We start from the raw sequence: 15,572 nt of genomic DNA, 5'->3' as shown, positions 1-15,572 counted from the left end.
GATAATATTTTTAACTGTATCTGATCTGTAACTGATCCTTAAATATGATCTAATTACTTGTTTCTGTGACATTTTGTTGAATTGACCTTTTTCTTTGTCCCTCAGGTTTTGTTCTTCGAGTTCCTTGTTTCTGTGGGGTTAGCAGTGCTTACCATTGTAGCAATGCCACACCTGGACATTGTGACCAATGTGACCATCCTAAACAGTGTAGCTGTCCTTTCTGCATTCCTACAAGCGGTCACTCAGTGCACTGTCAAAAAGATGAACATCTTCCTGCTGCCTTCCATCATGGCCTCTGTGGTTATGGTTGTTGGTTACTGTTTGTTCGTGGTCCTGTACATTTTGAAAGACTCCGCCGATGTGAAGACAGCCATCTGGGTGGGTCTTGCTGTTGGTGGGTCAATCTTGGTATCTTTCAACTGGTGGGAGAATTACTTCAGGGTGATCTGTGTGAAGAGAAAATCCAACGTCCTCAAAAATCTGTTTGAAGACTTGAGCAAGTGTCAGAACATGCTGCACATCATGTCCAGCTTACTGAGGATTGTGGTCACTGCCTGTGTGCTTGGTGCCTATGTTCCTCTGGCCAAGCTGGACTGGGACATTGTGACCTCCATTCCAAGCAGGGAAACAAGGATAGTAGCCATCATCATCGGGGTCCAGCTGATCTCCTCTGCACTCTGCCATTGGTTTGCTTTGGCAGCCTGTAAGATGCATGCTGTCCGCCGATGCTTCATCCTGCCTTTGTACCTGGCTTCACTGGCTGTGATGGTGCTGTTCATCGTCCCTGTTATTCTGGATTATCAAGACCACCAGTTAAGCTTGAACACAACTGAAAAGATCAATTTCACAAGTTACTGCGCTGAAGCTGTGAATGTAAGAAATCAAAGTCTGAGTGGTAACCTGTTCCCACATCTGATTTTGGATGTTGCCCAAACACTCTGCTTCCTGGACATGTCCAACACAGTGAACATCTTCTTACTCGCAGGTAAAAAGAAAATAAAGAAATGCTGTTGTTGTTATCTGGGTATCTTACTTTTTCGAGGTTTTTTGTTTTGGCTGTTTTAGTATTTAAGCTTTGGTAGTAGTGACTTTATTCTTTCTTTTCTTTCCTATCAGGTGCAGCTATATCATGGTGGATTGGCCTTGTGCTGGCTACTATCCATATATGGTACTTTAACATCTATCGTATCCAGAAGACGCAAGACTTGTTTGTTCGGAGACTCTATGAGGGTGCCTTTATTGAGCAGTCCTTACTCCTCAACACCCGTTTCAACATCGAAACCAGAAAACGCAAGAAGAATCAGTAAGTCATTGTGTGCATGACTTACGTCTTTTATCTTCTTTCTATTAGTAATGTGATTAAAGTAATAATCACATTACAATGGAAACAGTTTCTCATATTTGCAAATATTTTCATATCAAGGAATAAGGAGAATGCCACCCCTGCTATGTTGTATCTTTGTGCAACAATGTGGCATGAGACCTATGAGGAGATGATGAATATCATGGTCTCTATTTTCAGGTGAGTTAAACTTATGCCCACCTTAAGAGTCTGTGTTATTTTAGCTAATACTGTCTGAAATTTACATCTAATATTTTATCGTAAATAAGGAATAAGAAAAACTCCTTTAAACAAATGTTATATGGAAATTAGTTCCAATTTCCAAGCATTATTGTCTAAATATTCTTATTTTACTTTTTTTTTTATTATGAATTCATCCACACTTTGCATTTGTCTCATCAAGACTGGACAAGTACAGACCAAAAACAGGACCCAAGTTTAATGATTTCACCTTTGAAGCCCATATCTACTTCGATGACGCCTTTGAAAATGCCAAAGGAAATCAGGATCGTCATCTGAACACATATGCAAAGAACCTTGTGCAAATCATCACTGAGGTTTATGGGTAAGAACCATGTTTACAGATAGCTTATTGTATAACCTGAGCAGTTTGTCATTAAACTTGAATAATGACCATGTTTCCCATAGAAATTACTTAATAGGTTGTTTTTGCTAGCAATATTTAGCAAATTGAAAAAGTCAGTCAGTCAGTGATAGTTAATGCAAGAAATAAAGTTGATCTACAACTTTAAAAAAAAGACATTAGCTGAATAGAGAACTGACCAGGCCATGGATAGAAAACATATTTTTGAGACCAAATGTGTGAGTTCTAGCAAATTTGTGTAGATCTTACATGTTCAGGTATTATAAAATGCTGGTAAAGGAGGCAAGTTTTGATTTCATTATGAGTTTGCTGTTCAAATATATCTCGGTGACATCCTGGTTAATGAGATAACGTCTATTACCCACTAGCCTGCCATCTTATGAAATATAAAATGAGATCTCTCCTGGCTGGCTCGCCACCCCAAATCTCTTCATAACTGAGACAGTTATATCTTGTGACATAAATCTTGTGCCAATTAATTTTAATCCTTTGATGGAAAAATTCCATGGTAAAGTATTTATTGCTGTCCCTTTTCTATATCATCAGCATCTTCAAGAACCTTGATAAAACATTCTTCGGAGTACAGCAGCAAATTCCAGATCAGTCAATCATAGAGACGCCATATGGAGCTAGACTGGTTGTTGAAATGCCTCATGGGAATAACATTGTAGTTCACTTCAAAGACAAACAGAAAATTCGGAACAAAAAGAGATGGTCTCAGGTAGGTAATAGCAAATGGATCATCTCAACACTTTAATCAAGAACCTTTAGTTTAACTGTTTATTGTCTGCAGGTGATGTATCTTTACTATCTTTTGGGTTGGAAACTCATGACCAAATATCACAGACTCTGGCAAAAGGGGTGCAATGAAAATGATCTGAGGAAAGAGTTCCAGGTGAGACAGAAGACACTTTCTGGATATTTATTAGAGCAAGCATGATAATTTTACTTTTAATGCGTGGTCAAAGACAATTGTGTTGAATGTATACAAAACAAAACTGTGTATTTATTCCAGAGAGAAAAACACAACACCTACCTCTTGGCTTTGGATGGGGACACAGACTTCCAACCAGCGGCTCTGATGCTGCTCATCGATCGTCTCAAAATGTATCCCCGTGTTGGCGCAGCATGTGGCAGAATTCACCCCACTGGATCAGGTTGGGAGCAAACCAGGGCTATTTTGCGCGAGGCAAAGGGCCATGGTGAGGTTATAAACCAGTTGTCTATTTCTCCTGCAGGTCCTGCTGTTTGGTTCCAGAAGTTTGAGTATGCTGTCAGTCACTGGCTGCAGAAGACAGCTGAGCATGTCTTTGGCTGTGTACTGTGCAGCCCTGGTTGCTTCAGTCTGTTCAGAGCAGAGGCACTCATGGATGACAACGTGATGAAGAAATATTCAACCAAATCCACAGAGCCCAGTCACTACATCCAGTATGACCAAGGTACAAGAGTGAACACTGAAAATATTTTGGGATAACTGTTTCTTTTATTATTTAATATGATCTAATGACAGCTAATAATTTCACAATAGATGAATTTTTTTTTACTACAGATTAGAAAAGTTTTTCTCTTTGATTACTCACAGGAAAAATGTCCTAGTTGGAGATTTTCTGTGGGAACTTTGCTTGTTCTCTACTTGTATACATATGTTACTTTCCAAGGCCCAAAACATGCATGTTAAGTTAATTGCTGTTAAAATGGGTTGGTCACATAGTTCACTGTTTTGCCATGCAATGAACTGCCAAACTGTCCATTGTGTTCCTCATAGACCACTGTTGTTAGGCCATGTGACCCAAGAGACTCTGCTTGGATAAATGGATGTTGAGAATGGATGGATGAACAGATCTAATTATTCAATAAAGACAAATTTCCTTTTCTGTCTTTGTGTTGACTTTAAAGCTTTCTCTTTACTATTCCAACATCTAAATATAGATTTTGTTTTTGCAGGTGAGGACCGCTGGCTGTGCACTCTGCTGCTGAAACAAGGCTGGAGAGTGGAATACAATGCAGCATCTGATGCCTACACCAACGCACCACAGGACTTTAAAGAACTGTACAACCAAGTAAGTATATAAGCAGTGCAGAACATAATTAATTGAGTTATAATTCCAAATGTAACGGCAATGATTGCCAACAAAATTATCATCACCTACTAATGTTGACTTGGCAGCCTTTAAAATAGAAATGCAATACAAGAAATAAGAATTAAATCCTTCTTTTCCTGTGGATTAAGGTAATTTGTCCACCACTGATGTCATCCAGTGCTTTAGTTTGCAACTCAAACTCACAGTTATACCCCTTGTGATCTCGAAAAATATTTTTGTTATACTACTGTTCTGCCAAACAATGTAGCCGTGACTGTGCTTGATTGATGCTCCAGTAAATATCAGTCTTAGTTATATTATTTCTGAGTGCTTTTCAAATTTCCAACCAATTTCAGTAATTAGTTAATTTTTGAAATTTAGGTGAATAAAATATTTTGGGACAAAAAAAAAGTGACACTACAAATGACTACTGCTTTTCTACTTAGCGAAAACGATGGGGCCCTTCCACAATGGCAAACGCTGTGGATCTGCTCGGTTCCACCAACCTGGTTTCCAAGAAGAATCCATCAATGTCCAAACCATTCATGTTCTACCAGTTGTTTGCCATGATATCAGCCATCCTTGCTCCGGCCACCATCTGTCTCATGGTTGCAGGTAACTGTTGTTATGTCCTCTGGACTTAACAAACGCTATTTACTATTTAGAAGTTATTAGAGTGGACATGTTCAACACTTGTACTCCATTAACATTTAAAAAGCTTGTGGACATACCTTAAAAATATGTTGTTTCTTCTGTACCCAGGGAGTCTGTCCTTCCTTTTGGACATACCTGCTGCTGGTGCTCTGGTCTTAGCTGTGATACCTCCTGCCATTTACTTGGGTCTTTGCTTTAAGCTGAAGGCAGACACTCAGATCACTATTGCAGCAGTGTTGAGTGTCATCTATGCATTCCTTATGATTGCGGTGACAATGTCCATTATTGGTAAGTGCACAATTTTATCTAAAACAAATATTTGGGTGTTGTTGTTTTAACTCTAAACATTGGTATTCTTTGCTTTCTGCCAGCCTCAATAATGAAGGAACAGACCATTCTGACACCCAGCAGCATTTTCATTGTGGCCATGTCAATCATTTACATCGTCACTGCACTGCTGCATCCTCAAGAACTTCCTTTAGTATTTTATGGCTTACTCTACATCATCTGCATCCCAAGTGCCTACCTCCTGCTCACCATCTACTCCATGGTCAACATGAACAGTGTCTCATGGGGAACCAGAGAAACAAAACCTGCTGCAGAGGCTGGAACAACTGGAGCCAACATCCAGCAAACTAAAACACAAAAAGGTAGATTGGTACCACTCTGAAGGACTAAATGAGTAGAGCTGATCTTTCTGCAAAATAAACTGAAACTTAGTTTTACCTTTACAGCAAAAAACACCTTCAAACGACTCTGCTCCTGGAAGAAATTTGAAAAATCCAACCACCGAGAAGAAGACAACCAGCTCGGCGTGAGACAGGAGATCCCAGATCCTATACAGCTTGGACCTCAACCCCAGAACAGTATTGTGGATGATTATCCCCAAGACAAAGAGTAGGTTTTAAAGATATGAAAAACAAGTAAACTGCAAAGTAGTAAAGCAATGGCTGACACCAATAATTTTTCTTTTTCAGTTTTCCTTTTAGGCCAGAGGAGACCATTTTTGACTCCCCAGTTCAATGTAAGTGCAAGAAAATTGTTGCTTTTAGAGTGCTTAAACACTACAGTACTGCATTTCCATACATTAGTAGAATATTATTTTTTCAAATACTTTTCTGTCCTGTCTTGTTGCTTAGGTTGGAAAGCAGAAGTGGAGAGTTTCTCCAGTGACATTCAGCTGCAGGTGGATTCTCTTGATGAGGTGATGTCCTTTAGCTTAATAGAGACTTCACTCATAAATACTTACAGCCATTTATTGAATTCTTTGTTTTACTCTCTATATGATAAATAGCACCATTGCTCACCACTCGTTATTCACATTCCTCAACAGTTGAAGGTGATTTACTTGGTTTTAAAGAATCGTTTAATCTGGTGATTCTAATTAGAATTTGACTGGTTAATCCACCAGTAAACTGTATGTAATACTTATGAGATTGTATTCACTGAATGGCACCATGCTGAAACCTGTCAGCTAAATATCAACAATGCCATGCTTCATTTGTTGTTGCAGGATGAGGACCAGTTTTGGAAGGAACTTATTGAAAAGTACCTGGAACCTCTGCAAAATGACAAAGAAAAACAGGAAAAGACTAAAAATGAGCTGCAAGATCTTAGAAACAAGGTAAGTAAAGAGGACTGGAATGTAATGTGTTTGAGATATGCTTGAAAATATATATATATGTTAGGCTAACCTTTGCACTTCTTTCCTCACACAGATCAATTTTTCATTCTTCTTCTTGAATGCCCTGTGGCTGATGGCAGCCTTCGTATTTCAAGTCTTCAAGGTCTTTGAAATTCAGATTGATATTGTTGACTTGAACCTTAACAAAACTGGTGGAAAATTCCAAATTGAGCCAATGAGCCTCATGTTCATCCTGGGCTTTGCTATTTCAGTTTTGCTTCAGTTTATAGGGATGTTGTGCCACAGGTGAATATTGATCAGATTACGCTTTTATCAAATATATTTCCATAGCTATACTCAATTAAAAAGAATCATGTAATATTTTTTTTTCTCCTGCACTTTTAGAGTCTTCACCATCATTCATTATGTGGCATTTTTAGAAACGGAGCCAAAACAACAAAAATCCACTGCAATAAAACAGGTATTGTTTCTGTTTCTTACTCAAACTAAACCTAAATATTGCTCACACTTCTGCTATGCTGTAACACCACAGATACTCCAACTGCCAATTCATATTTTTTCGACAATTGTGCAAAAATTACCTTCTCTAGCTCCAAAAGCTTTGCTCAAGTAGATCATGACAAAGCATTCATAAGTAGAAATGAATGTTGCTTCATTTAAAGGATAGTACTAAATTACATTAGAATCAACAAAGTGAGTAAGACCAGATTCTTCACATAATTCTTAAATATTCCCAGTACAACAGTTTTCCATACTTTCTGTTGATAGATTAGTTACTTGGTGGCTTTGCTCAAAGCGTTGCAGCATTTTTATCCACTAATGTCCCTTTGATCTCCTTCCAGCATGACTCCATGTCCAATGCAGATTCAAGCTCAGGCCTTTCTTCCATTACTGACCTGAGCAACATCACAAAGGATGAATCTGAGCTTGAGTTAAGTGACGGGTGGGACAGCGGAAACGACTCTCCAGAGTTGGACTTTGAGCTCGGAACTGAGGAGGTTTAAGTTTTAAACAAGATTGTTTTTTAACACTTTTGGCACTTTGATGTATTTCATGTTTGATCATTTGAAATGATGCAGCAAAGTGTGACCATCAAGTTGACCTCCATATAAAGTATTTTATTTAATGTTGTGATTTCTTAACTATTTATGGCTTCTAAAATATAGTTCATGTAACAGTGTTTTTTTTTATGTTGTTCCAAATGTTACTGTGTAATGTGCAGACTGAGCCTGGAAATCAGTGGTTATTTATTTTTAATCAGCTCAATCAATTAATTAAAGATTATTGACATTGTTATTGATGTTTATTTCATTCTTTTTATCTGCCATTTTCATTGACGCTGTAATTTCAGTTTATTACAGTTTATAGAAGGTAAAAACTGAAGGATGAATTGATTTTAATGTAAATTAATTAAGGTGTTGCTGCTGTTGTAAGTTAATCAAGAAAGTTTTTCCTCAGAATTTTGCTGAGATCACTACTTGCAAACAAACAAGTATTACCTTGAAGATTGTTTTGTTAAAGTGCAAATACTAAATTATTTTAGATGTTTTTACGTTGCTTTGTGTGACCAGGAAATCATACACATTGTTTACAATATTTATTTCCTGTTGTCATTTCAGTGTCTTCTTTTTTTTCAAACTGTTGAAATATGTAAATAAAAAATATTCAAAAGTATTTATGCACTCTTGCATGTGTTTTATTTGACAAGAAAACAAAACATAAACGCAAGACATGACATGAATATAAAGAAAAAAACTACAGAAAAAACTGGTTGACAAAGGTTGGGGGTTTATTTGAAGGGATCTAAGGGGGCATACTGATCTTATTTTTATTGGAAATATGGTAGTTATTACTACCTGTGGATGAATTAGTTCAGTAATTTTAAATGTTAATTATTTTTAACATTTGAAATCCTCAGGATTTGCGCTGCACGCTTGAGAAACAAAAAGATTTTATCAACTTCCAATATGCAATTTGGCCACTAGATGTCAGGCTAGGCTGGATTACATCGTTTAGAACAGTGGCGTCCGAGTCCAGTCCAGATCTGCCACTATGCGACTTTCAGATGCGTTTCTTCTCCAACACACCTGGATCAGATGAATGGCTCGTCAGCAGGTGTGAGTTACTGCTGGTGAGAGAAGTCTGCCTTTTGACTCAGGCGTGTTGAATCAGGGTTGCATGTAAAACTTGCAGCAAGGGCAACAGCTCTCGAGGACTGGAACTGGGCACCTCTGCTTTAGAACAATTGTTCTTTAAGATTTCTTTTTGGGGTAAATAGTTAATTTTCTTAATGTCCAACAAGAAAAGTAGAGTAATGGAGAGGATAAAAAAAGGAAAAGACAAAAGATTAGAAACCAAACAAAGATGCAAAGGTGCCAGAGACTGAGGAGAAAAGTAGCACAGGGGAGTAATCCTATATCCTAGAGTTATTTCCTGCCACCTTCTCCTCTGAAAGTATTCCTCTAATTCAGAAAGAGATTCCACTGAGAAATGTGACACAGTTTCAGGAAGCATGATCAGTTATATTTTCCAATTTTTGTTATGGTGATAGTTATCAGTTCTGTGGCACATTTTTTTAATAGCTGAGCTCAAAGACCAACAAAGATTTTTATTATTCAATTATTCAAGGACTTTATTTAAAAATTCTCACATCTCAGATGGCATGAAAAGAAACAAGAAGCAACTAAATTCTTATTTTTATTTAAATACCTGTGACTTTAGAAAAGTGCACATATTTAAAAGGTGGCTAATAAACTGTTCCTATTAGAATATACAAAAAAAAGTCAGTGGGAGGAGTTTCTAAATCTGGGTTAGACAGCTACAGAGGAAACATCTTCCTGAGGAAATTTTTTCTCTGACATGGCTGTAATTATAACATCATAGATTTTGGCATTCTTTCCTCCACGCCTGTTTTGGGTTTTGGCTTGATAAGCTAAAACTTACTCAGTTAAAAATCAGTTGTTTGAAACAACAATTTGTGACTCTGAAATGACAGACTACATGTGGTCAAACCAAATTATTATTGCAGATATTTTTATTTGATGTACATAAAATTACTAATTCAGTTGAAAAAACAAGAAGTTTAACTAAACTTGGGCTAAATATTACCTGATCTTAGGCAAGTTTTAAATTCTTACATGTTTACTGGAAATGTGGCTGTAACAGTTTATTATGTCCACACAGCATCCGTCAGAATTTCCAGAGAAATGTTTGAGTTGTATAACTGCAGCATTTGGAACTGCAGTTATATAACTCAAACATTTCTCTGGAAATTCTGATGCATATATGCAAATCAATTAGTACAAAAGCATATGAGGAAGTTTAATTAAATTCTAATTAAGACCTCATTGTTGTTGCATTGTGATGCCTGGACCGAAACTTTGTCTTTATGGGATCATTAATTTTTTTTTTTTTCTTTTTTCTGGCTGTGATTTGCAGATTTATGACCTGATTTATGACCTGATCCAGCACATGCGTGTGAACTTCTTGGCAACAACAAAACTCCTGGCAGCAGCAGCATCTTCCTTGTCTTTTCCCACAGCAACTATCACGTTTAAGGACACGCACTTCATCTTCTTGACCTGAAATACTGAGTAAAAAACTGCTTCTTCAAAGAAGCTTTGGATCACAAATACAGTATTAGCTGCTGTTTGTGTATTTTCATTCCAGATGAAAAAAGCATTAATCTTGTTTTCGTCAGCTCTTACAGAAAATAATCTCATTGAGTCATAGATTTCCCAAGATTTTCTAATTGTGTTGACAAAGTGGTTTCCCCTCCTCTACTCTGAGAGAAGACAGCATTTGGAACTGCAGTTCTGCACGCCTGCTAGATGCTTCGATCTCAGCAGAAAGTGAACCACAGCCTGAAGTGGCTGCCTGCCACGACATTTATAAACATGCTGAATGTTGTCTATGTTATTGCAGCTACTAGTGCTAAATCTCTGCCATTGCCAAGGCTGTAACCACAGTTAGTTTGTGTCATCACCCATATGCACAGTGTTTTTATCATTTAAAAGTACACATGGGACTTAAAGGTATTGCTACGTAGTGCTACAATTTAAATTTTTATTTGCTGGTAAACAGAGCTGCAAAATCATCGCTCCTGTTTTTAGTTTGCCATTTTGAGTCTGTAAGTGTATTTTTACTTCCATTATGGTAGTCTTTCACTCCATTCAGTTAATCACATTGATGTGCGTTCACACATCCATCCATTTTCTTTACACCCTTGTCCCTCGGTGGGGTCAGGAGGGGTGCTGGTGCCTCTCCAGCTAAGAGGCGGGGTCACACTGGACAGGTCGCCAGTCTGTTGCAGGGCAACACAGAGACAAACAGGAAAAACAACCATGCAGTCCAAAAACATGAAAGTCATGTTTTTGGAGTTCTCGGAGAAAACCCACACATGCAAAGGGAGAACATGCAAACTCCATTCCCAGGCTGGGAATTGAACCCAGAAGCTCCTTGCTGCAAGGCAACAGCTCTACCAACAGCGCCACGGTGCAGCCTGCATCCACACATTACAATTTTTATTTTATCTTTTATTCGATCTTATGAACTGGTTCTCTGAACACACACCAGTTTTCTTAATTAGTTTTAAGATAATCTGATTAACTTAAAACTAATTAACTCCTTCAAACCTCGGTTCTTATACATATGCACAATAAATTGTGAATATTTCTTTATTGGTTTTAGATTCTCTTTTATTCCTTTTTACACTTTTTGTAGTTTATTATTTGCATATGTACTTATTAGTTTTGTTAATTTAAGAGTTTTAACTCAAAGTATTTTACACTTACATAATTTTACCTTGAAGAGATGTGGGTTTTCTTTGTATGTGCTACAAGTTCTTTCCTCCATCTGTGTTTTAATGCCACACCGCACCAGGCAGGTATTCACAGACCATAGATGACAGGGACAGAAAGCTGTTTACCTAATTATTTTTAATAACCAGGTGGCACCAATTTGGTAATTTTTAATAAAATTGCTATGTTAATTGTGTTTGGGACTTAATAGTGCTATTAGTCCAATTAAGCTTATTGTTGTACAACTTCTGGGAAAGATCTGGGAAGAATGCTGAGTATTTGAGTTCTTGAGAAGAACCCAAGGTGTCCTCAGTGACCTGATAGTCTGTTGTTGTTGTCCAGTGGTTTGGTCCCCACAACTCAGTGTCTTACGTCTTTTAGGCACTGAAAATATGCTTTCGCACAATCAACTTTAATTGATGGCTGAATAACAGGCTTCTGCGGTATTTCAAATACATGACGCAAATGTGAGAAACTTCCTTCGGAATCTAAAAGCCTTTCCAGTTAGACACAGTTTTAGCTACTGAAGTATTAAAGGGGTATTAAATATTTTTTTGAGCTTTACATCATGTCATAATGCCATTCCCTCATGAAACTCCTACCTGAAGTGTTTCATGATTCTTTCATGAATGTTTGAGAATTTTGCCCCAAATAAAAAGCTCATTGTTTTGTAAATACTATTTGCTTCTCAATACATATTAAATACATATTAAGTGTATAACCCTTAAGTTAACTTATTGCATCTAAGTATTTAAAACATACTTGCATATTTGCTCAAGCATCAAACATATTCCTGATCGAACTGTTGGACACGGGAGGGAAAAAGACTAGAGAAAACTCTTAAAGCAAAGTGTTAACACATATTCATGTACAGCTGGAATCCTCATGGTGTTATAGTATTAATGCTATCTAAAACTACACATGGGACCTAAAGCTAGTATGTTCAGTACATAAATGTGTTTTTACTGCCATCTTGGTAGTCTATCACTCCATTCAGTTTCACGGTGAGGCAAGTTCACACATGAACTTTCATTTTTTCTTCTGTTTGCTTTGTCAACTCTCTGAACAAACCCCTTTTGTTCCAGGTTAGTTTTAATGTTAGTTTGATTTCATTCCAAATTCTTCAAAACAAAAACTTGGTTCTTCTGCATATTCACACTGAACTGGGATATTACTTGTTTTATTGGTTTTAGAATCATAATGTGACAATCTGTGTTTGTGTATTTATTTCTTGGTTTTTTCTCTCCTTGTTCCCCCGAGTCTCTGTGATGTCCTGTCCTCCCTGTTGATTGATCCCAGCTGTGTCTAGTTTTCCTGATTACCCTCCCTGTGTATTTAAGTCCACCTGTGTCCTTTGTCTCTTGTCGGGTCCTCGTCTAATGTCAGTTCTTGTCGCATGTCTAAGCTCTCCAGTTGAACTGCTAAGTCCTGGTTAGCGTTGGTTCTTGTTTTCAGTCGTCTGTGTTTCAGTTGCTACTGGTGATTAGCTGTGTGCTAAACTCTCTGCTGTGCCGCCTGTATTGGACTGTTTGAGCTTTCATTAAATTCATCATTTTTTTCACAACCTGGGTCTCAGCGTTCGATCTCACCACCTCCAAACCACCACATCATGACACATAATTGTTAATTTTTACACTTTTTGTAATGCATTATTTTCATTTGCACCTATTGGTTTTGTTGAATTAGTCCAGTAGGATTTCTTACTTGAAGTTCAAGTATTTTGTAAATACATTCTCTTATTTTGAAGATGTGTTTTCTATGAGTTTGTAGGGGTTGCTACAAGCTCTTTCCTCCATCTATGTTTAAGCGCCACACCTCACCAGGCAGGTATTCATAGTGTCATAATTGGCAGAGGGAGAAAGCAGTTTGGTTAATTATCCTTAATAACCAGTTGGTTTCCAACTTGGTGCTTGTCTTTGGCACTTATTCAAAGTCAGACTACACCTATTGCTGAAAACTTCAAGTCTGAGAAGAATGCTGAATATCTGAGTATCTAGAAAGAATTGAAAGAGGCACACAGTGTGATGGTTCCTTTTGGTCAGCAGCGGTTGACCAAAGTGCTTCACAAGTTACACAAACCAATATAGCATAACACAAAGATTAAAACAATAAAAATGAAAAACGGAGATCTTAAACAGCAAACAGGAAACAAATCCAGTGTTTTCCAGTCCTGATCTCTGTAACACACTGCTCTAAATATTTAGGTGTGTTCCTGCTTTGAAGATTGCCGAGTATTTGAAGTCCTGGTTTAACCTAAGGAGTGGATTACTGCTCCTGTGTATCACCTGATGGTCCCTTGTTGTCAATGTTAATGTCACATTTAAATGCTGTTGTACATTTAAACAATAGCAGCTGAACAATCTGCTTCACAATCTACACCAACCATCGTAGCATATAGATTGACACACACACACACACACACACACACACACACACACACACACACACACCCCCACACACACACACACACACACACACACACACACACACAGAATCACACCAATATTAAACAGAAAACAAGTCCAGTTATGTGGACTGAATTAGTGATATTCCAGTCCACATAACTGAGGCTCCTCCAGTCGTTGCTCTTGAAAGTCATATTTGGTATATCATCCCAAAGTGTTACTTTTCCATAGAAAAAAAAATTGCAGTGACTTGCAATGAGTCACTTAAAAGTACGGTTACCTAACTTCTTGGTGCTTCATTGGATGATACATCAGCATGAAGCACATAATCAAGAGGTTGAAGGAAAAGGAAACATGCCTTTTAAAAGGGTTTATAAAAAAGACTTGAAACCTTCTGAGTTATTCAGCAATCCAGAATCAATATTTTAAAGAAATACCTTTCTCTCCAGCCACAGCTGCAAGCTCCTGAGGTATGTCCTCCAGCAGGTCTGTACATGCATCCATCCATTGTCTACCTGCTTTTCCTGTAGGATCGCAGGATAGCCTCACTCTTTCAAAGCACTTTGAATTGCCTTGATGCTGAAAACGTGCTATATAAATAAAATTACCTTACCTTACCTTACTCCACTGGTCATTCCAATCAGCAGTTTGCAGAGAAAAATCAACTTAATGGTCATGTTTGTAGATTATTGGAGGAAACAAGAGTAAACAAGGCAAACTCCATACAGAGAGACCCCAGGTCAGAACCTTTGTATTGCAAGGCTACCACTGTTCCACTGTGCAGCCTGCTTTGCACATCTACCCAGTGAAATGAATGCCATTTCTAAATAAACCAGCTCAGTTACACTGGATAAAAAACATCTGTGGACATCAATTTTCAAGTCTAGCCACGCATTCTCATTATGTTTTAAGTCTTGACTGATTGCAGCCTGGGAGTGTTTAACGATGCCCTGCTTGAATGTAATCTCCACCTCAGTCTCAAGTTTTTTTGCAGCCTGTAACAGTTTTTTTTGTGTTCCCCCATGATTGCCCTTTGTGTAGTTTATTTCAATCTCCCATTGTCTCTGAATCCCCTCGGTATGATGCAGCAAGCAGCCCGTTTTACTGTGGGAGTGTCATGCTCAGGGTGATAATTAGTGTGTTTTGTTGTGTTTTATTATGGTCACACCTTACTTTGCTATAATCTCCAAACACGACGTCTTTTTGGCTTTTTAAATAATTACTTTCTTCTTTCTTCCATAAACGCCACATTTGTAAATGGTTGCTCTTGAAAAGTTGTCAGTCATTGCAGCTCATTCTGACCTTCTTCACTGCTTCTCTGCTTGATGCTCTTCTTGTCCGTCCAGTCAGCTTAGATGGAGATTCACAGATTGGTGAGTTTACAATTGTGCCATACTCTTTTTATGTTTGGATGATGTATTGAACAAACCTCTGTGAGCTATCCTAAGCTTTGCATAGTGCTTTTTAACTTAACTCTATTCTAAATGTCTTCACAACTTTCTCCCTGACTTGTCTGCTGTTCTCCTTGGTCTTCATGATGCTGTTTGTTTACTCATGTTCTCTAACAAACCTCTGAAGCCTTTAAGCAAATCTGGATTTATAGTAAATGTGACTAAAAGTGAACAAGTTTAAGCGCAGTAAAACATTTGCAAGGCTTTCAGAATTTCTGGAGAACAAATATAAGTAATTTCTCTTATTATGGATGATATAATATTGAATTATCAGGCAAAAAATAGATTAAAGCAGTGGTATCAAACTCCAGTCACAATGGTCAAAGTTCTGCAACTTTTATGTGTCCCTTGTCCTACATGCTTGGATTACTGCCTCACCAGAGACAGTCAGCTCCACAAAGCTCTGTCATGCTGCCCTGCATAAGGACAGCAGGCATGCTGAAGCAGAGAAAAATCTAAAAGTTGCAGGACACTGTAACTGGAATTTGAAATTACTGGATTAAGGCATCCTTAAGCCGTTTCTGAGCAAATAGAACATCAGACATTTTTCTTCTAAATAAAAAAGAGCACTTTTTGGAATATGCTGTAAGT

General features: G+C 37.7%; 1 protein-coding gene across 1 annotated transcript; it reads left to right on the top strand.

Annotated features, from left to right (window-relative positions):
- The first annotated feature begins 140 nt into the window (after positions 1-140).
- On the top strand, positions 141-7,429 carry LOC106910296 (chitin synthase chs-2-like). Its single transcript, XM_088010451.1, has 19 exons — positions 141-985; positions 1,117-1,303; positions 1,424-1,522; positions 1,746-1,907; positions 2,493-2,667; positions 2,740-2,841; positions 2,962-3,103; positions 3,185-3,385; positions 3,891-4,006; positions 4,474-4,642; positions 4,790-4,969; positions 5,053-5,331; positions 5,416-5,578; positions 5,671-5,705; positions 5,821-5,885; positions 6,195-6,305; positions 6,400-6,611; positions 6,711-6,786; positions 7,169-7,429. Exons 1-19 carry the CDS (start codon positions 163-165, stop codon positions 7,328-7,330), a joined length of 3,459 nt encoding a protein of 1,152 aa, XP_087866577.1. The 5' UTR covers positions 141-162; the 3' UTR covers positions 7,331-7,429.
- The last annotated feature ends 8,143 nt before the right edge of the window (positions 7,430-15,572 follow it).

The sequence above is a fragment of the Poecilia mexicana genome, unplaced genomic scaffold (genome assembly GCF_051168715.1).
Source record: "Poecilia mexicana isolate PSO_F unplaced genomic scaffold, ASM5116871v1 scaffold_11, whole genome shotgun sequence".
In the NCBI taxonomy this organism is placed as follows: Eukaryota; Metazoa; Chordata; class Actinopteri; order Cyprinodontiformes; family Poeciliidae; genus Poecilia; species Poecilia mexicana.
This window is presented reverse-complemented; position numbering and strand designations above follow the sequence as displayed.